Source organism: Halichoerus grypus, chromosome 9 (genome assembly GCF_964656455.1).
Source record: "Halichoerus grypus chromosome 9, mHalGry1.hap1.1, whole genome shotgun sequence".
NCBI classification, from domain to species: Eukaryota; Metazoa; Chordata; class Mammalia; order Carnivora; family Phocidae; genus Halichoerus; species Halichoerus grypus.
Genome location: NC_135720.1, coordinates 114758966 through 114779317, shown reverse-complemented (window position 1 = coordinate 114779317; position 20352 = coordinate 114758966). Strand labels below are relative to the sequence as shown.

General features: G+C 53.4%; 3 protein-coding genes across 8 annotated transcripts; 2 read left to right on the top strand and 1 right to left on the bottom strand.

The window, feature by feature from the left end:
* Positions 1-160: 160 nt before the first annotated feature.
* On the top strand, positions 161-12284 carry KIFC1 (kinesin family member C1). The gene is made up of 11 exons (XM_036115424.2): positions 161-307; positions 4927-5064; positions 5200-5299; positions 6240-6293; positions 6412-6462; positions 6671-7068; positions 7736-8515; positions 9186-9476; positions 9577-9650; positions 9799-9874; positions 12210-12284. The coding sequence occupies exons 1-11, from the start codon at positions 296-298 to the stop codon at positions 12252-12254; spliced, it is 2019 nt and encodes a 672-aa protein (XP_035971317.1). The 5' UTR covers positions 161-295; the 3' UTR covers positions 12255-12284.
* Positions 12285-13429: 1145 nt separating this feature from the next.
* Positions 13430-18601, top strand: PHF1 (PHD finger protein 1). 5 transcript variants are annotated; one of them, XM_036115448.2, is made up of 15 exons: positions 13432-13651; positions 14359-14534; positions 14627-14708; positions 14819-14914; positions 15348-15448; positions 15548-15696; positions 15901-15996; positions 16184-16252; positions 16388-16511; positions 16623-16690; positions 16853-16957; positions 17081-17270; positions 17360-17454; positions 17729-17806; positions 17968-18601. In XM_036115448.2, exons 2-15 carry the CDS (start codon positions 14376-14378, stop codon positions 18254-18256), a joined length of 1701 nt encoding a protein of 566 aa, XP_035971341.1. In that variant the 5' UTR covers positions 13432-13651; positions 14359-14375; the 3' UTR covers positions 18257-18601. The 5 variants fall into 5 exon arrangements, with proteins under 5 accessions (XP_035971367.1, XP_035971341.1, XP_035971349.1 ...); XM_036115439.2 differs by having other exon boundaries at positions 13434-13651; positions 17726-17806; XM_036115474.2 differs by lacking the exon at positions 17081-17270 and having other exon boundaries at positions 13430-13651; positions 17968-18079.
* A 103-nt stretch (positions 18602-18704) lies between these two features.
* CUTA (cutA divalent cation tolerance homolog) lies at positions 18705-20352 on the bottom strand. Of its 2 annotated transcripts, XM_036115612.2 has the most exons (7): positions 20210-20303; positions 20075-20126; positions 19603-19814; positions 19361-19420; positions 19207-19252; positions 19042-19091; positions 18705-18932 (listed from the first exon to the last, which is right to left on the bottom strand). In XM_036115612.2, exons 2-7 carry the CDS (start codon positions 20114-20116, stop codon positions 18806-18808), a joined length of 537 nt encoding a protein of 178 aa, XP_035971505.1. In that variant the 5' UTR covers positions 20117-20126; positions 20210-20303; the 3' UTR covers positions 18705-18805. The 2 variants fall into 2 exon arrangements, with proteins under 2 accessions (XP_035971505.1, XP_035971511.1); XM_036115618.2 differs by lacking the exon at positions 20075-20126 and having other exon boundaries at positions 20210-20352.

Below are 20352 nucleotides of genomic sequence, written 5' to 3'. Positions count from 1 at the left end.
AGGAAGGAGAAGGTGCCGGCCTGGCGGGGTGTGGCCTCGGGAGGCGGAGGGCGCTGCGATTGGCCCTTGGCTGTGGCGCCGGCGACGATTGGCCCTTGCTTGCGGAGGGAGGTGAGAAAGGTGGCGGCGGTTGGAATTCAAAAGTGGCGGGTGTGGCACCGGGCTGGTAGCCCCCCGGAGCCCGGAGCGCGCGTGCTTTGTGTCGCGAGCCGGCGAGAGAACGCGGGTCCCGGGAGCCCGGGCGCCGTGTCCTCTTCCATTGTGCTCCCCTGGCGCGTGTGGTACGGAACTGGACATGGAGCCGCAGGTGAGTAGAAGCCGCGTTGGGTCTCTTGCCCACGATGCTGACGAGCCCCCGGCTCCCGGCCGGCCTTCGTCCTGCCTGCTTGGAGGGTGAAAGTCCGTGCGTCCCCGAACAGTGGACAGGAGGGAGGGAGAGGGCGGGGAGCAGCCCCAGGAAGTCGGAGTGCATGTCTGTCTGCTCTCCCCCAATTTCAGGTAGTCCCATACACCCTTCCTCACTTTCATGTCTCCCGGATTTCCCATTTCGATTTCTCAGGCTTGTCTGACTCGTACCTACTTCTCCATTCCTACCGACGATTGCAGTGTGTGATCGAGAAAGGAGAGTTCTGAGATTCCGTCTCCCGCTGGGGAAATGGTGCCCGAGGCCAAATCCCCGCTGATGATCTTTCCAGTTCTCTCTTGTTCCTTTCGCTTTGGAGTGCTGGAAGGGGATAAAGGGATTGGGGTAACCTGAACGGAAGGACTCCTCATTCTCTCTCCTCCAGGTTTTACGGAGATCTTTGACTCCTGAGACTGGCTTGACTTAAGTTTCTTCTCTTATCAGCGCCCTGCTGCACCCCACAACCATCTGCAGCCTCCCCTCTCCAGTGGAGAGAGAGGTGTGACAGCGAGAGTGTATTGACTTTTGGTGCCAGAAAAAGACTCCTGTCTGGATCCTCTGTTTACTAGTATTTCACATTCAGATTTACCCAAAACAAGTTTCAACCTGAAGAGATGTTCTTTGTATCCTGACAGCTAAAGAGCAGAGCAGTATGATTGTGACAGTGAAAAACAGTAGAAGCCTTCTCATATTTACTGAGCACCTACTATGTACCAGGCACAGTTGTCGATAACTTGGGATGCAACAATAAACAAGACTAATCCCTGTCATCTCTATAGATGTCATTCTATGAGAAGCTGCCATTCTATGGGGAGATGGGAAATGTGTCATAAGTTATATAACTCTATTCTTTGTGCACATTTCTGCAGGCAGCAGGAAAAATAATGCCACCTCCTTTTTTTTTTGTATAGAAGCCAGTGGTCTGGATATATCACAGTTTATTTAAGTATTCCCCCACCGGTGGACATCCAATTTCATTCCTTTAAAAATGTATTGAGTCCTGACATGTAGCAGACATTATACTGGTTATATGGTTGTGAACAAAACAGATATGTTCTTATGATGCTCACAATCTAATGTAAGGAAAGACAATAAGCCAATAAACTAAAATTTAAAAAACCTGGGCATCAAATTGCTCCAGAGTTTTCTCTATAGGGATGCACTGTAAACATCCTTAAATATATCTCGTTGTATTTGGAATCTCTCCATGTTGTTTCTTAACAAGTTCATATGGATCTGCAATGAGTTTTAAATAAAAAGTTTAATTAAAAAACAAAAGAATAGGGGTGCCTGGGTGGCTCAGTCAGTTAAGTGACCAACTCTTGGTTTTGGCTCAGGTCATGATCTCATGGGTCATGAGATCAAGCCCCATTGTAGGGCTCTGCACTCAGCAGGGAGTCTGCTTGAAGATTCTCTCCCTCTGCCCCTCCCCCTACTTGACTGCACTCTCTCTCTCAAAATACATTTTTTTAAAATATTTATTTATTTGGGGTGCCTGGGTGGCTCAGTCGGTTGAGCGTCTGCCTTCGGCTCGGGTCATGATCCCAGGGTCCTGGGATCGAGCCCCACATCGGCTTCCTGCTCAGCGGAGAGCCTGCTTCTCCCTCTCCCTCTGCCTGCCTCTCTGCCTACCTGTACTCTCTATCTCTCTGTCAAATAAAAAAAAAAAAATATTTTTTTAAAAAATTATTTATTTGACAGAGAGAGCACACAAGAGGGCGGGGAAGCAGCAGAGGGAGAGAGAGAAGTAGGCTGAGCAGGGAGCTCAAGGTGGGGCTGGATCCCAGGACTCCAGGATCATGACCCGAGCCAAAGGCAGACACTCAACTGACCGAGCCATCCAGGCATCCCAAATACATTTTTTAAAAAAGGAAAAAACAGCCCTTCCTCCTGTTCTCTTGGTTGTTGGAACTGTGGCAGGCCTCTTGGAATCACCCTGGACTCCTCCATCTCCCTCACTGCCTGCCCTCTACCTCCCCTCACCAGGCCAGCTCCTAGTTAGATCAATACTTGGTTTCTAGTAACCCAGGCCCCTCCTCTTCATCCCCACTGCCTGCCCTCTCTCAGATGGATTTCTACTTAGCCCTCAAGCTCCTAAGACAGCCCCTCTCGGCTGAGTTCCATGAAAATTAAGCTCTATGCATCTTTTTCATCTAATGAATTAACTTCTCTCTTATGCATCTAGAATGGTAAGAGGTGTATACATCCTTGGGAGAATTGAGAAAGTGGATCATTTTTTGTAGAGTTTAATTCTTCTGTGGTACTCCAGTTTGGAAAGAATGCCCTATAAAGTTACCTCTGGGAGGGCAGGGATTTTATTCATTACTCTCACCCCAGCTTCTAGAACAGTGTCTGGTACGGAGCAGTCTTGCAACAAATCTTAGTGCAACAAATCCTTGTTGGATGAAGGAAGAAAGGAATGATGCATTCTTTCTGCCTGTCATACCCCTCATCTACCTCCATTCATTCTTCACCTTGTTTCACGTTGCTTTTTTGGTACAGATCTTGTCTTACTATTCTGACAAAATCATCATGGTCCCTCTTGCCTTCAGTAAACGCTAGACTCCTTATCATGGCATGCCGACTGCCACAATCCTTTCCCTTCATCTCCCCACTTTCCGCGCACACTCCGTGTGTCAGCTAAACAGAACAACTTGACATTCCTTGCATGCACCCCTCCTTGCTTTCTGCCTGGGATGCTCTTCCTTGGCCCAAGCCCCCTGGCTAACTCTCATCATCAAGGTTTTGCCTTAAAAGACCTTTTAGAAGTGTTCTCTGACACTCTCCCCATCTGAACTACATGCTCATCCCCTCCTTGGGGCACTTTTTATGATAGCACTCAGTAAAGTTTTAATAATCTCTTTAAATGCTTCTCTTCCCCATTTTTTCATGAGTATTTTGCAGGCAGGGATTACATCTATTACTCCCAAACCCAGATCGTTTTCTGGCACATAACAAACACTAAGTAAATATCGAATGAATGAAGGAAGCCAAAGGGCAGAGAGACTGGCCTTGGAATTAAAAGTTAATTATAGTGAAGATCAGAAGTTGATCAATCTACATAGTGCTCTCCTGATGGTGGGATCAGAGTAGGGTTTGCATAGGAAGGATCTGGCTTTAGCATGGAGAAGTTCTGTGTCCTCAGAAACCCGTTAGTTCTGCGCAAACTAGTATGGTTGGTCACCCTAGACAGGAGTAGCTGTGGAGTGGACATAATCTCCAGGCACTGAATTGAGGTGCTTAGGAGAGGATCTCTCTTTCACACTGCCCCCACCCCACACCTGTACTTTGGTGGTCTCCAAACTGGGTCATGCTGCTTCTTAGTCTTCTCCATGCAAGTCAGCCTACTTACAACTCATTGTTTTTTATAAATAGGCTCTTTTGTATATTTTTCACATGCCTGATCAGAAACTGTGTCTGGTTTTCCACATACACAGCTAAAGCCTAAACTCCTCCTTAGCCTGGCATCAAAGTCCTACAGGTCACTATATTCTAGCAGTTAAACGCATGGCCTCCAGAACCAGACTGTCTAGATTGTAACTGCGGCTCTGCCTTTTACTCGCTGATGAGCTAGACAAGCTATTTTACCTCTCAGTGCCTTCCTTTCCCTCATCTGCGAAATGAGGCTAATAATAGCACCTCCTCAGTGGGCTGCTGTAAGGATTAAGTTGATACAGAGGAAGCATTTAAAACAAATTCTAAAATGTTACCCACTTGAGGAGCCTGGGTGGCTCAGTCGGTTGAGCATCAGACTCTTGATTTCAGCTCAGGTCATGATCTCAGGGTCATGAGATCGAGCCCCACATGGTGCTTGGGCTGGATGTGGAGCCTGTGTAAGATTCTCTCTCCCTCTCTAAAAAAATTTTTTTTTTAAAATAAGTAAAATATTACCTACTCCTCCTATCTAGTCTTCAGCCTTATCTATCTTCCACTCTCTCTCTTATTTATGATTCTCCATTTTAGCTGAAAGAGCCTATTGGTTTCCCAGCCATATTATGTGTATGTTTGAGGTTTTGCCTTCTGAAGAAAGTATCCATTTCTCTGTGCTTGTTTAAGTACTACCCTTGGGATGCCTGGGTGGCTCAGTTGGTTAAGTGTCTGCCTTTGGCTCAGGTCAGGATCCCGGGGTCCTGGGATCGAGCTTGGTATTAGGCTCCTTGCTCAGCGGGGAGCCTGCTTCTCCCTCTCTCTCTGCCTGCCACTCACCCTCTCTTGTGCATGCTCTCTCTGTCAAATAAATAAATAAAATCTTAAAAAAAAAAAAAACGTACTACTCTTAAAGTTCGCTGAAGTTCAGCATCTGTCCAGCTTTTCTCTTAGAACTTTCTCCCACTTTTGCATTATGTCCCACTTCTCTCTGTGCCTTTTGGCTGGCACATCATCTGTGGGCCCCGGTTTGTGCACAAGAGGTACTCAGTCAGTGCTTGTTGGTGGTTGAGAATTAGGCTAGGGGACTAAGAAGGGGAGTTCTTGGGACATTTGGGCTCCAGGGTATGTCTGAAGGGTCTCTCTTTTCCCAGCAGAGGTCCCCCTTGTTGGAAGTGAGGGGGAACGTAGAGCTGAAGAGGCCCCTGGTCAAGGCTCCTTCTCGGCTGCCTCTACCGGGAACCAGGTTTAAGAGGGGGCCTGACCAGATGGAGGATGCCTTAGAGCCTGAGAAGGTGAGCTGGGTTTGGAAAAGCTTTACATGTGTGTGTGTGTGTGTGTCTGTGTGTGTGTGAAAGAGACAGAGGGAGAGTGTGTGTGTCTAAACCAATCAGGGAGAGTAAATGTACCCCATTCTTGTCTATCTCCAGAAAAGGACACGAGGACTGGATACAGTGACCAAAATTGCCACGTCCCACCCCAGAGCACCTGCCCTCACTGCAAGACCACAGACACAAGGCCAGACCACAGGTGGATTCTAGCAGTGGGCAGAAACCAAGGGAATAGAAGTCCAGTGCTCTTCAACTCACTTATTTCTTGTCTTTCAATTTTAGCTTATTTTGAATAATAGGTTTCACTTGTTTTAAAATTCCAAAGGCACAAGGGGTGCCTGGGTGGCTTGGTGGGTTAAGCATCTGACTCTTGATTTTGCCTCAAGTCATGATCTCAGGATCATGAGATCCAGCCCCAAGTCAGGCTCCACTATGGGCATGGAGCCTGCTTGGGATTCTCTCTCTCCCTCTCCCCCCCCCGCTCCAAATTCCAAAGGCACAAAAGTCATTTTACAGAGGAAAGTCTCCTTCCTACCTCTGTCCCCCAGCCACCCAGTTCCCCTCCCCAGGGGCGTTCTGTGGGCGTTCTGTCCCTTCCAGGGTGTTCTGTGGGCGTTCAAGCACATCTGGACATGTTCTCCGACATTTTTTTTTTTTTATATAAATGGTAGCGTTCTTGACACATGGCTCTGCCCCCTGCTCTTTTTGCTTATCTTGGTCCAACTTATTTCTTGGTGTCTTGAGTAATTTCTGGTCCTGGGAAGGATATCTTCAGAGTTGGCCAGATTTCAGGGAAGAGGGAAGTTATCTTCTTTCTTTTTTTTTTTTTTAAAGATTTTATTTATTCATTTGAGACACAGAGATACAGAGAGAGAGAGAGAAAGCATGAGCAGGGAGAGAGGCAGAGGCAGAGGGAGAAACAGGCTCCTCGCTGAGCCAGGAGCCCGATGTGGGGCTCGATCCCAGGACCCTGGACCTGAGCTGAAGGCAGACGCTTAACCATCTGAGCCACCCAGGTGCCCCGAAGTTATCTTATTTCTAATCCTCAGAAAAAGCAACGACTCTGTGCCTGGCCCAGCCAGAGTTCATTCCACCCTGAGATTGATTGTGCTACTTTTTCCTCTCCCATCTCCTGACAGCTCTAAAAGTTCCCAAGAAGACAGGACCCCGATGTTCCACAGCTATTGCCACAGGTAATAGTGCTTCAGAGCTGGGGCTGAGGAGAGATTTGGGGGTATGTGTAAAAGGAGATGATGGGGGTGGAAAGACCCTGGTGCTGTGATTTCTTATGTTAACTCCCCGATTCTCTAGTGTTGAAGAATCAGAAACCAGGCCCTGCCGTTCCTGCCCAGAAGCCTGCAGGTAGGTGCCAAGCATAACCATTGGGCGAGAGGCTGGGATAGGGAGGAGAGGAGGTGGTGAGTACCCCCCAAAAAAATCCATTTGGTTCCCTCCCTGTCTGGAGGGGAAAGAGTTGTAGCAGTGGGTGTGGAGGCCTTAAAGGCTAGGAGGGAGGAAAGATAGAAAGCCACGACCTCCCTGACCTTTGTCCTTTCCGTGCCCATCTTAGCGGCTGCCCCTCCCATGATGGGAGGGAAGAAACCCACCAAACGTCCGGCCTGGGACTTAAAGGGTCAGTTATGTGACCTGAATGCCCAGCTGAAGTGCTTCCGTGAGAGGACTCAGACTTTGAACCAGGAGAACCTACAACTGCAGGACCAACTCGAGGAGGCCCAGCAACAGGCCCGGGCCCTGGGGGCAGAGTGCAGGACACTGGAAGGGGAGTTGGCCAGGGTGCAGGCCCAGGCTGAGCAGGGTCAGCAGGAGTTGGGGAACCTCAGGGCTCATGTCCTGGAGCTGGAAGAGCAGCTGGGCACACAGGAGGGCTTAGTGCAAGAGCTCCAGAAAGAACAGTTGGGATTGCAGGAGGAGCGAAGGGGACTGGCCGCCCGGCTGGAGGAGCAGGAGGTAAGGGCCACCTTCTTACCAAATGCTAACCCTCCTTTCTGGGTTACCCTGAGGACTCTTTGGGCTTGGGAGTCCCTGGCCACCTCTCTCCAGCAGTATTCCTCTGTCCTTCTCCACCCCTGCCCACTCCTGATTGCGTCTTGCTTTCTGCCCCACTTCTCCCTATCCTGACTGCTTTCATAGCCCCCCACCCCACCCCAGATCTGTGTCTCCCCTCGTCCTCCATCTTCTCCTCTGTCTCTTTCTTCCCTGGTCAAAAATCCCCGCGGCGTTCTCTCTTCTTCTCATGTCCATTTGACTCCTTGGTGTCCCCACCAACTAGATGGAATTACTTGCAGTTTCTCAAATGATTCAATCTTCTCTTCAGGGCATTTTGCACATTCACTTCCCTCTTTGTGGAACGTTCTTTCTGTTCTCCGTCTTTTCCTTGGTTTATTCCGATACTTTTGGGTGTCGGCTTAGCTATCATTGTCCTTGTGCCCCTTTTGGCTGTTCCCAGAGCACTCCCTAATCTGGTACCATGACTCTTATTTTCTTACCTCTTTCCTTAGCAGACTTTGAAGTCCTTGGGGACAGGGACCGCCCTCCCTCCACCCCCTACCTCGTTATGACTTGTCCTTATTCTTCTGCTGGGTCTCACCCTCTGTGTCCATTCCGTTCCGAACAGAGGAGGCTGCAGGCCTCAGAAGCAGCTCTGTCAGGCAGCCAAGCGGAGGTGGCATGTCTGCGTCAGGAGGCTGCAGCGCAGGCGGCCGCACTGGTGGAGCAAGGAGAACGTCTGCATGGGCTAGAGATGGAGCGCCGGCGACTCCACAACCAGCTACAGGAACTCAAAGGCAATATCCGTGTGTTCTGCCGGGTCCGCCCTGTCCTTCCAGGGGAGCCCACCCCGTCCCCAGGCTTCCTCCTGTTTCCCTCTGGCCCCGGCGGGCCCTCCGATCCTCCAACCCGCCTCAGTGTCTCCCGGTCTGACGATCGTCGTGGGACCCTGAGTGGGGCGCCGGCCCCCACCACCCGCCACGACTTCTCCTTCGACCGGGTATTCCCACCAGGGAGTGGACAGGACCAAGTGTTTGAGGAGATTGCCATGCTTGTCCAGTCAGCCCTGGATGGCTACCCAGTGTGCATCTTTGCCTACGGCCAGACAGGCAGTGGCAAGACCTTCACCATGGAGGGTGGGCCTGGGGGAGACCCCCAGGTGGAGGGCCTGATCCCTCGGGCCCTGCGGCACCTCTTCTCTGTGGCCCAGGAGCTGGGCGGCCAGGGCTGGACCTACAGCTTTGTGGCAAGCTACGTAGAGATCTATAATGAGACTGTCCGAGACCTGCTGGCCACGGGGACCCGGAAGGGCCAGGGCGGTGAGTGTGAGATTCGCCGGGCAGGGCCGGGGAGTGAGGAACTCACTGTCACCAATGCCCGCTATGTTCCTGTGTCCTGTGAGAAAGAGGTAAGCACCGAGGGGCACTGGGACTGGAGAATGGGGAGGAGCGGGCAGGGTGGCACAGGATGTAGGTGGACAGAGGAGGGACCAGGAGAGAGCGGAAGGATGGGGGAAGGGTGGGTTGCGTCGGTGGGTCGCCACGTCAGTTTTGGCCGGGGGTGGGGGGGGTTGGGGGGGCTGTAAGGTAGATCTGTCTGCCTTAGGGAACGAGGGGGTGGAGTGACGCACGTGCCGAGGGCTTCCTGGCCCCTGCGCGCTGTATCTCAGGTCCCATTTCCTACTACTCCCCTTGCTCAGCTCGCTCCAGCCACGCTGGCCTCCTGGCTGTTCCCCAGCCAGCTCGTCACATTCTCGATTCAGGGCCTTTGCCTGAATGTTCCTCTCTTCGAATGGCTTGCTCCCTCGCTGCCTTCAGAGTTGAGGGCACTGAAGCTGTCCCTGGCCATCCTGTCTCAAATTGCAGCCCTCACCCTACCTTCACGCGCTCCTCCTGGTTCTGTTCTAGTTTCCCCCTCAGGACTCTGGGGCCGTAGCTGTGCATTTTACTTAGTCATTCTGTCTCTTCACTGGCTAGAAAGAAATCTTCAAGAGAGGCACTGACTCTGGGTCATTGCTACCGACGTGGCTGCGTGCTGAGCCCCTGCCCGCTCTTGCCCCTTGCTCCTCCTGTCCCCAGGTGGAGGCCCTGCTCCACGTGGCCCGCCAGAACAGGGCGGTGGCCCGCACGTCGCAGAACGAGCGCTCATCACGCAGTCACAGCGTTTTCCAGCTCCAGATCTCTGGGGAGCACGCCGGGCGGGGCCTGCAGTGTGGGGCCCCCCTTAGCCTTGTGGACCTGGCTGGGAGTGAGCGGCTGGACCCTGGCTTAGCCCTTGGCCCTGGGGAACGGGAACGCCTTCGGGAAACACAAGCCATTAACAGCAGCCTGTCCACCCTGGGGCTGGTCATCATGGCCCTGAGCAACAAGGTGGGAATGGGGATGGGGGCCGGTGGGACCTGGGGTGGGTTGAGGCTGCTCACGCTGAACCCTGTCCTATCCTAATCACCCGTCTCCCTCAACCCTCCAGGAGTCCCACGTTCCTTACCGGAACAGCAAACTCACCTACCTGCTGCAGAATTCTCTGGGTGGCAGCGCTAAGATGTGAGTGAAAGTGACAGACAGACAGGAGGGGTTGGGTGGAGACTGTGAGGCTGGGGTCAGGGGCGGGAAAGGGGCAACAGTGGGAACCTGGTGCAGGCTCCACCCAGCCACTGATGCTGGGGTTTGGTCCCCTCTCCTCTCTCCACAGGCTCATGTTCGTGAACATTTCCCCCCTAGAAGAAAACGTCTCTGAGTCCCTCAACTCCCTACGCTTTGCCTCCAAGGTGCAGTTACCACCAAGCCCAGGCCCTGTCAGGACCCCTGGGTGATTGTAGGCTTCTCCATTCTGACCCTTTAGGGTCCCCTTCAGTCCTTTAGGTCAAGGGCACATTCATCTGGAAAGGATTTGCATTTGCCGGGCATCTGGGGTACTATCTCTCTGGATCCATTTTTAGCTATTGGGTCTTGGGGTTTTTAAAATTTTTTTTTTTTTTTTAAGATTTTATTTATTTATTTGACAGAGAGAGACACAGCAAGAGAGGGAACACAAGCAGGGGGAGTGGGAGAGGGAGAAGCAGGCTTCCCACTGAGCAGGGAGCCCGATGCGGGGCTCGATCCCAGGACCCTGGGATCATGACCTGAGCTGGAGGCAGACGCTGAACGACTGAGCCACTCTGGTGCCCCAGGGTTTTTTAATTTTTAAAAATAGGTAGTTAAGGGGTCAAAACTATATAAAAGCTATACATAACAAATGAAGTTTTACCACCGCCCCTGTGCACCCCATTCTCCCCACCTGCCCTGGTAGAGGTAGTCATTTTTAACATTTAGCATTTTACTTATCCTTTCAGTGTTTCTTCTTGCAAATATAAGCAATATGCTTGTGCTTATTCCCTTCCTTCTTATATAGACATCTCTCTTTTCATATATATATGTATGTATATGTGTGTGTGTGTGTATATATATATATATATATATATATATGTTGTTCTGTACTTTGTTCTGCTTAACAAGATATCCCTAAGATTACTCCTCCCCCCCACCCCCCCAGCACGCAGAGATCATCCCATTATTTTTATGTCTGCCTGGGACTCTGCTATGTGGCTGCACCAAAGTTTATTCACCAGTTCCCTCTACTGGACACTTGGATTGTTTCCACCCTTGTTTCTATTACAAACAAGACCATGTTGGCTAACCTTGTACATATATGTCATTTTATATTTGTTTAGTCATATCTAACTATGTAGGGAGAGATTCCTGGCATTGGGATTGCTGGATCAAAGGAGACTTAGATGTGGGCACCTGGGTGGCTCAGTCGGTTAAGCGTTCGACTCTTGATACTGGTTCAGGGCATGATCTCAGGGTCGTGAGGTCAAGCCCCACGTCGCGTGGAACCCACTTCAGATTCTTTCTCTCCCTCCACCTCTGCCCCCCTGCCCCATGCGTGCACACGCTCTCTCTCTCCAAAAAAAAAAAAAAAGTGAGAGACTTAGATGGTTTTCAGACCATTCCAAGTAGTGTGAAGTCAGGCTCCAAAACCCACTTAAACATTAAGGGAAGGCCATGCCATGAATTCTCTAGGAGATTTATGCTCCTTCCACTAAAGTTTTAGGGGCTTGTTAGATTTGAATCAGGCTTATATTTCTTGACAAGAAAACTCAGATGGTACAGTATACTTTCTGTTGCATCAGGAGCACCTAATATCCAATTGTTTTACTTTTAATGAAATAAAAATCAATCATGGGATTTGGGTGTTACCAGCTTGTTACCATTTGAAAACTCCCTATTGACCTAGTGATTTCACTTAGTGATTTTATCGAACAATGATCGTACCTAGATCTATTATTTCATTAGAGAGTTTAATTTTCTCAGTCACTTTACATTTGTTAGTCCTGTCTCTTCTATAAAGAACTTCCCTTTGCCATGTATTTGGTTACTCTGAAATCCAGTCTATATAGGAAAGGCAGAGTAAATGCTAGATTCTTTATTAATTTTCAGTATTAGAAGTTGGTATCTTGGCAACTTCCAAAGGTGACCAAGTGGGTTTTTATCTGGGTGGGTGTCATTTTACAGATGCTTATGGATTTGATATATATCCTTTGTAGTCATTTTTTCTGATGCTCAAATTGCCCCATCTTTGGCCAGTGGGCGCTCCTTTAAGTTGGCTTCTGTGTCCTTTAGACAGGAACCAGTAGTCTTTATTGTAGATTCATCGTGTACATATCTTGCCTAAACTTAGGATCATTTATTTTCCAAGGAGCCTTGGTTCTTAAATGAGTGTTGTTCATGTTTTATCTAACTTATTAACCAGTAAATGGTGAGAGGCTTGGGGTCTCTGGGCCACAGTATTGCTGAAAATGGACGTTCCATCTCTCTCTGCTCCTGTGTGTGGCTTCCATCCCTTCTCAGTCAGGCCTCTTCACCTCCTCCAGACTTGGTGTGGTTAGTGGGCATAGACCTCACCTTAACTGAGACCAGCCTGAACCCGCCTTCAGAGCCCTTCAGTATTTTCTGAGGGTAGCCCCAATATTGGGGGTGGGAGGCAATCCAGAGAAACAGAGAAAACTGTTATTTTGGTTACTTAGAAAACGTTTTTATCCTGTCTAAAACCTCTGCCCGCAGGTGAACCAGTGTGTTATTGGTACGGCCCAGGCCAACAGGAAATGAAGACAGATCCAGATCCTCTGTGTGTTTGGGGTGGGGGTGGGGGGCGGATTGGGGATGCTTTATTGGGGGGGAGGGGCGCTGTGTGACCTGGGTCTATCAAATAAAGAACAGTTTTTTGGTTTTTTTTTCCTTTAAATAAAGGTTTTATTAGCGATGGGCCATATCTGTAAAAATGGGAACTGTGGATCTGCAAAGTATTTGTGTTTTGCAGAGCAAGGGCGTCAGCTTTTCTCCCTATCAGGCCATCACCTCGAGTCTAGGTGGCCTAAGCCTCCCATACCACCCCCTCCCCGTTGTCCGCCTCTAGGCGATGTGCCCACCAGCCAACCACCGTCACTAGTTTGCCGCAGGCCACCCAGCCCCATTCGGGAACGCTCCTCCGGCGCGTGTGGGAGGGTGGGAACCCGAGCCCAGGGGCGGGGCCAGCGCGCCCTCCCACAAACTGCTGGCTCTTCCTCCCGCCCTTTCCCTGGCTTCCCGTTCGAACCGCCAGGGCCGGCCCGCCCGCTGCCCATTGGCTGGCTCTCCGCGGCGTTACCGCCTCGCTACCAGCTCGCCGGGTCCGTGCACCCGCCCTGGAAGCGCTGGGCGGGACGCACGCCCGCTGACTCGCTCGCGCCAACCGCTAACGGCCACCGCCCCATAAAGGAGGGGCTCAATCCTCCCAGGTGCCGCGCGCGGGAGGGGTCACGCGTGCGCAGAAGCGCGGCGGCGGTGGGGGGGGGGGACTTGCCACGGGGAGGGCGGGGCCGGGGGCAAAGGCGGGAGGAGGGCGTGGCGGGGGCGATAGGAAGGGTGAATGGAGGGCGGGGTCGTGAACTGGGGCCGGGGGGCGGGACTTAGAGTGACCATGGAGGTTGGGGGGGCAGTTAACGGATGTGGCGTGGGGCGGGGGCCTGGCTGGAGGCCGGCTGCCGGGAAGGGGGGGATTCCCTCCTGCCCCGAGGGCGGGTCTCCCTCCGAGGAAGGGGCTGCGGGGATTCCCTCTCCCTCCGGGTCTTGACTTTCCACCCGCCCCAGCCTCGGAGAGGCCACCACTAGCTCGGCGCCCTCCAGGCCCTTTGGAGGTGAGGGAGGTGGGGTGAGGTGGTGCCCGCCCCCCCCACCGGCTCCTCCTTCCCCCCAGTCCTCCCCTCCCACCACCCTCCCCCCGAGCCGGTTTGTCCCTCCCCTCCCCTCCCCTCCTTCCCCTCGCCGCCTCCTCCTGCCGCTGCCGCTGCTTTGGCTGCTGCGTCATACGCCCCAGAGCTGCCGGGACGGAGGGGCTGGGCCTGGGGACCCCCCGGCCCTTGCCTGCCCGCCCTCCGACGCCCAGACGTGCCCTCCCCGCGCGGGGGGTTCGCCTCGGTCTCCCACGTCTGCCTCTGCCCGGCTCCCGGCGGCCCCAGCTGTCACTGGTAAGGAGGCGGCGGGAGGCGCCCGTGGGGGGGCAGGGAGCCGGGGGTCGGCGCGCAGGGCGCGGGCGGGAGAGCCTCGCCGCCCAGGCATCGGTTCGGGCTGGGCCGACTCAAGTCCCCTCTCGGACTCGCCGTCATGGGGAGTAGAGACCGGGACTGGGACACGCCCCCCTCCCCGGGCACTCAGGGAAGTTATCTAACCCGGGGGCAGGGAGCCCCGTATTTGAGGGTGACCCAACATAACCTGGCGTCAGGATGATTGTTCTGAATGAGACACGCGGGCCCGGGGAGGCAGCCGTTTCTGTTCTGGAAAACATTTCCAGAAAAGCTCCCAAAACACAGATCACCCCAATTATGATACCTCTAAACAAGAGAAGGTGACAGCAGAAACTGAATGGTAACCTTTGCTTCTGCAACCATCATTTCTCCTAAAATCTCAAGGCCAGGATATAGTATCCCAGGGGAGCTCTGGAAGCTGGGAAACTAGAGAACTAGGTTGGGGGGCGTGGGGGGTGTTAGGGAGAGGAGAGCCAGTCACTAGAGTTGGAAAAGCTGGAGTCAAGAAGCTTGGGAGGGGTGCTGTGTGGTTTCCTATCCAGGTGTCTCGGATTTGGAGACTGGGAGCACAGCTGCTTGAATCTTTGAGGCAAAGAAAAATGGGGAGTTTCTCAACATTCATAACCTCCTCCCATCCCACTTCTGGCTAGGCCCCCCCCAGGATGCAATGGCACAGCCCCCCCGGCTGAGCCGCTCTGGTGCCCCCCCACTTTGGGACCCAGCCTCCCCTGCTCCCACCTCAGGCCCCAGGCCTCGACTTTGGGAGGGTCAAGATGTGCTGGCCAGGTGGACGGATGGGCTGCTATACTTGGGGACCATCAAGAAGGTAAGACATTTGACCTCTGATCTATTGCCTTTTCCCCATACTCCTTACGTAGTTCTGATTCCTGTTTCATCCCCTGTGCTCATCCATTCCAGGTGGACAGTGCTCGGGAGGTGTGTCTGGTCCAGTTTGAGGATGATTCCCAGTTTCTGGTTCTGTGGAAAGACATCAGCCCCGGTGAGACCCTACAGGCCCAAGTGTGTGCATGCCATGGAAAGCAGAAATCTGGCATGAGGGATGGGAAGGGGGCTTAAGCACAGGCCCCGTAACACTGTGTTCCCTCACAGCTGCCCTCCCCGGGGAGGAACTTCTCTGCTGTGTCTGTCGATCTGAGACTGTGGTCCCTGGGAACCGGCTGGTCAGCTGTGAGAAGTGTCGCCACGGTGAGAGGGCAGGACACCTGAATGGTCCAGCTTGTCCTGAGCCTTTTAGGCTGCCTCTCAAGTCTTCCCTACACCACTGGTCCTTATGCCACCTGTCCTGACTAAGTCCCCAAGCCACTGCTCCGGCCAGTCTCAACTCTGTAATCTCACTCCCTTCCAGCACAGGGAGAAACAGCCATGAAATGGGGAGGTGTGAGCTTTGTAGACAGAGGGTGGTTCAGATACACCCTTTTCTAACCGTAAGACCTTGGGCAAATCCCCAAACCCCTAGGAGCCTGTCCCCTTACCTGTAAAATAAGGGTAATTCACCCACTACAGCCGGATCATGGTAAAGGATGAAATGAGGTGGCCGAGACTCCTCCTATCCCAGTCGCTAGCACACACAGGTATGCAGTGCAGTAAGTGCCCTACCATCAATATTATCATTATTCAGCTTATCACCAGGACTGCCACGTTCCAAGGGCCCCAGCCCCTGGAGAAGGAGAGGGCACGTCCTGGGTCTGCCGCCAGTGCGTCTTCGCCATTGCCACCAAGGTAAGTCACTTTCCTGTGGGAGCCTCCCATCCACAGTCTCTCCCGAGCCTTTCCGCCCCCCCACCCCTCTGAGGCAGCCTGCCTGTTCCCTCTATGCAGAGGGGGGGTGCACTGAAGAAGGGCCCCTATGCCCGGGCCATGCTGGGCATGAAGCTGTCACTGCCATATGGACTAAAGGGGCTAGACTGGGACGCTGGACATCTGAGCAACCGGCAGCAGAGCTACTGTTACTGTGGTGGCCCCGGGGAGTGAGTAACGACGGGGGGGGGGGGGTGTTGTGGGGGGGTTTGGGAATGGGTGATGGAGTGGGGTGGGAGGAATCCCAGGGAATGGAGGAGAAAGGACAGGACGAGGGGAGTGCTGAAGAGGGCAGAAGTAGGTGGTGAGTAGGGTGTGGGGCCGTTCAGGCGGGGGCAGTGTCTGGAGGTCACGAGTCCTGTGCTGCCCCTCAGGTGGAACCTGAAGATGCTGCAGTGCCGGAGCTGCCTGCAGTGGTTCCATGAGGCCTGCACCCAGTGTCTGAGCAAGCCCCTCCTCTACGGGGACAGGTGAGACCGGAGCCCTCCGGCTCTGCTCCGCTCGCTCAGTCCCCCACGATGCCTCAGCTCCGTTCTCTCCCCAGCCTCTGAAGCTTGCCTCCCCTGTGCACCCCCTCCTTGTTAGTGAGTCCTCCGTAGCCTGGTATCGTTTTCTTGTGTAAGGTGTGTTCTCTCCCTCCCTCCTGCCCACTTCCAGGTTCTATGAGTTCGAATGCTGTGTGTGTCGGGGGGGCCCTGAGAAGGTCAGGAGGCTACAGCTTCGCTGGTGAGCTAGCACGACCTCAGCGTAGGTCCTCTCTCAGCACCCCCAGGATTTCACACTATGTGCCCCAACCTCCCACCTCGGGACTGTAGGTTTTTGCAATGCTGCCACCACCTTGATAACTCAATATTTCTCCAGGGTGGACGTGGCCCATCTTGTCCTCTATCACCTCAGCGTTTGCTGTAAGAAAAAATACTTTGATTTTGACCGTGAGATCCTCCCCTTCACCTCTGAGAATTGGGACAGTTTGCTCCTCGGGGAGGTAAGGGGTGGTGAAGCTTTGGGGGTGAGGGTGGAACAGAGGAGTATAAAGAATGGGGGAAGGGAGAGGGACCACCTCTCCCCTGATCTCCTTTTCTTTCCCCTTCCCCAGCTCTCAGACACTCCCAAGGGAGAACGTTCTTCCAAACTCCTCTCTGCTCTCAACAGCCACAAGGACCGGTGAGTTGGAAGGAGGCTCAGAAAGAGATGTGGATATGGAAGCCTGGGAGGGAAGGGGCTGCAGCCCACCTGGAAGTTCATCTCTGAAAAGGATTGAGTAATGGCATCAGAGGGGCCCTTTATTGCTGCACTGACCCTGTATCATTTCTCTCCTCACCCCAGTTTCATTTCAGGGAGGGAGATTAAGAAGAGGAAATGCTTATTTGGTCTCCATGCTCGGATCCCTCCCCCTGTGGAGCCCCTTACTGGAGATGGAGCCCCCACCAGGTCACTGGTCCAGGGAGGATGGGGAAATTCTCAGGGTATTAATGGGGGAGGCATATGTATGGAGATGGGGAGGTCTTTGGGGTGTCCGGGAGGGGGCTGGGGGGATAAGGAGGCCTCTTACAGCTTCCCTTCAGGGCAGGGCCCTGGGGGAGGGGTCTCACGTCCCCTGGGGAAGCGCCGGAGGCCGGAGCCAGAGCCCCTGAGGAGGAGGCAGAAGGGGAAAATGGAGGAGCTGGGGCCACCCTCAGCAGTGCGCAATCAGCCCGAGCCCCAGGAGCAAAGGGAGCGGGCTCGTCTGCAGAGGGCACTGCAGGTACAGGGGCAGGGGGAACCCCATGGAGCTAAATGGTGGTGTGGGAAGGAATCAAGGATTATCTCTCAGTCCTTTGCTCCTCCTCCTAGGCCTCAGTGTCTCCACCACCCCCCAGCCCTAACCAGAGTTACCAGGGCAGCAGCGGCTACAACTTCCGGCCCACAGACGCCCGCTGCCTGCCCAGGTCAGTGCTCCTTCACCTTCCAACCAGTTATGTACCCCTAGAATCTCTCCTCCAGTTGTCTACATCCTCTGGACTTTCTTACCCAGGATTATTTTCCATCTCCCCCTTGGCTACCCACTTCTTATCCTAGAGAGACTTCCAGAACCAATGTCTGATCCCTAGTATTCTGGGGATGGGGATTCCTTGGGGCTGTTTGAGCTCTGCTCTTCTCAGTGGGAGAGGGTCCTATTCCCCTGCTTCAGGTCCTGACTTTCCCCCTCCCCAACCCCAGCAGTCCCATCCGGATGTTCGCTTCCTTCCACCCCTCTGCCAGCACCGCAGGGACCTCTGGGGATGGTGAACCCCCAGACAGGTGAGATTCTTCCCCTTTACCTGTGCCACCCCTCTTCATGTCTGTGCTCTTAAGTTCCTCAGTCTGTAACCTGATTTCTTTGTGCCTCTGATCCACATGTGAGCTCCATTTTTAGTCAGTCCTTATCTGCATCTGGACTCACAATTGCCTTCTCTCCCTAGGTCACCCCTGGAACTTCACATTGGTTTCCCCACAGACATCCCTAAAAGTGCCCCCCACTCGATGACTGCCTCATCTTCCTCAGTCCCAGCCCCCTCCCCAGGTCTTCCTAGACGCTCAGCACCCCCTTCTCCCCTGTGCCGTAGTTTGTCTCCTGGGACTGGGGGAGGAGTCCGAGGTGGGGTTGGCTACCTGTCCCGAGGGGACCCTGTCCGGGTCCTTGCTCGGAGAGTACGGCCTGATGGTTCTGTGCAGTACCTGGTTGAGTGGGGAGGTGGGGGCATCTTCTGAACAGCCTGCCTCTGCCTACCTCCCCATTCACACACACCGGCACTTTCATACCCTGACCTCTGACCTCACCTACAGCTGGGATGTACCTGGGGAGGTAGGGGGTAGTTCTCCCTACTGCCCAGGCTGGAATCCAGGTGGGGGGTTGGGGAAGAGGCTCTCTTCTCTACTCCTTCCTGATTCCTGACCCTTCCCCCATCCCTCTTCCCATTTCCTTTGATGTTATTTTGTTACAGCTTTTTAAATATTTTTTAAAATTATTTAACCCCTGGGGATGGAGACTGAGGAGGGGGGGAATGATAAAGGATCCCAGACTCTGTATGATTGAAATAAAGGTAAATAAACAAATCTAGCAGCCCTGGGTCATTCTGGAAGATGAGAACACAGGGACTAGCAGCAATTCCAGTCTTCCCAACCAAATTCACATACATGACAAGGAAAAAGGCAAAAGGCAGAGAAAACCAAAGATAGGATTTATTAGGGGCCCAGTCATCACCTGGAAGTCAAAGGGCATGGAAGTATACAAGGGGAACATGGCAGAAACAGGGCTCATCACGGTAGGACTGTGCTGGAGTCGGAAACTGACTCCGTAACCTGGTGCACCCAATGCAGGTATGGGGCATTCCCCTGCTCCACAGGCAATGCAATCACCTCAGCCACTTCGTAAGGGTGCACAGAACTGTGAAAACATGGGGGATCACTCAAAGATCTACCTTAAAGGAGCCCACCACCCCCTCAGACTGCCCAGCAAGTGCCACCCTCACCGCTACCCACGTCAAAGTTCTCACCGAACAAAATCTGTCAAAGCTGGAACCATGGAACTTCGGGTTTTAATCATCTAAGAGGCAAAGACAAACATGACTGAATCAAGGAGTGGGGTTGATTTCAGGATCTCGGATGAGGGAACGGGGTCAGGGAATTGAGGTTTCATTGGATGGGGAAATGTTTCTCACCATCAGCACCTCATTGTCCTCCTCAATCTTTCCTTTCCACTCATAGCTGAAAAGGTCAGGGAGAAAGTGTTGAGGGAGCAAAGATTGCCCTCAAGGAAAAGCACTGCCTATCAGCCCCTAGAGTTAGGCTAACCCCCCAACTCCTATGACTCACATGGATGTAATCTGAGGGATGAGGTTAACGCAGGCTGCCAGGCGCTTCTCCACCACAGCCCTGAAGGTGAAGAGAAAGCCCCATTCAGAACGCCCCATGACCCGGATTTTGCACTGGCAGCCCAGAGACAAGGTTCCAAAGCCCAAGGTCAGGCAGGAAGCTGCGGGAGTGCACTCTTCTCTCCCACCCCCAACTCTCTCCCGTCATGATCCTCCTTCCTCGCTCCACACTGAGGTCCCCACCTGGCGATCTCCTTGGCGACCTTCTCGTTGGGGCAGGTGACAAAGGCTGCAGAGACCGAGCCGGGAACATAGCCGGAGCTCGAGGCGGGCGAGGGCTGCTGGGACGGGGGGCTTCCTGAAGCCATGGACAGCAGAGCTCGGGGTAGCAAGAGAAGGCGGGAGGCCACAGGCAACAGCGCCGGCATCCAAAGAAGCGACAGGAGCAGAGCGGCCTGAGAGCACGAAATGAATAGGGTGTCACCCCACAAATAGCCGAGGAAATTGCATCTCGGGAACCCTTCACTTGTATAGACAGGCTCTGCCCTCCCACTCCTGCACCCCGAAGGAAAAGGTCCCTGAAGCTGGGAGAGAAACTTGGGAAATGAAGGCAGACTCGGTTTTCACTCCCTCCTCAGGAGCCAATCCCTAGGATTTTGGGTGCGGGTGGTGGTTGAGGCTTCGAGGACCGGAAGGGGCGGGGCCGGTCACTCACCCCTCCGCCGAGCAGGATTGCGGGAACCCGCTCCCCCCTCATGCAGCCTATGCTGGTAGAGGAGGGTTGAATATCAAAAACCGCACGTAATGCCGAAAAGGGACCCCAAACCCAGGAAGGGCGGCCTCTTCTTACCTGGGCAGCACCCACGTGATAAGAAAACAGCACACACCACGTGACAATAGAAGCCGCACCCGAACCTCCAGAGCCACCCAATCCTGGCCCTCACGTGGCCCAGTTTGCCCCGCCTCCTGTCGGGGGAGGAGCGAAAGGGAATT

Bases quoted from the DNA above. Each gene is read 5' to 3' on its own strand.
- PHF1 (XM_036115439.2), top strand. From the start codon at position 14,376: ATGGCACAGCCCCCCCGGCTGAGCCGCTCTGGTGCCCCCCCACTTTGG. The intron at 14,709-14,818 runs GTGAGACCCTAC...GTTCCCTCACAG, and splicing joins GTGGAAAGACATCAGCCCCG to CTGCCCTCCCCGGGGAGGAA. The intron at 17,271-17,359 runs GTACAGGGGCAG...TCCTCCTCCTAG, and splicing joins GTCTGCAGAGGGCACTGCAG to GCCTCAGTGTCTCCACCACC.
- KIFC1 (XM_036115424.2), top strand. The intron at 6,294-6,411 runs GTAATAGTGCTT...CCGATTCTCTAG, and splicing joins TTCCACAGCTATTGCCACAG to TGTTGAAGAATCAGAAACCA. The intron at 9,477-9,576 runs GTGGGAATGGGG...TCAACCCTCCAG, and splicing joins TCATGGCCCTGAGCAACAAG to GAGTCCCACGTTCCTTACCG.
- CUTA (XM_036115612.2), bottom strand. From the start codon at position 20,116: ATGAGGGGGGAGCGGGTTCCCGCAATCCTGCTCGGCGGAGGG. The intron at 19,421-19,602 runs GTGGGGACCTCA...CTTCACCTTCAG, and splicing joins GTCGCCAAGGAGATCGCCAG to GGCTGTGGTGGAGAAGCGCC. The intron at 19,092-19,206 runs GTGAGAAACATT...TTTGCCTCTTAG, and splicing joins AGGACAATGAGGTGCTGATG to ATGATTAAAACCCGAAGTTC.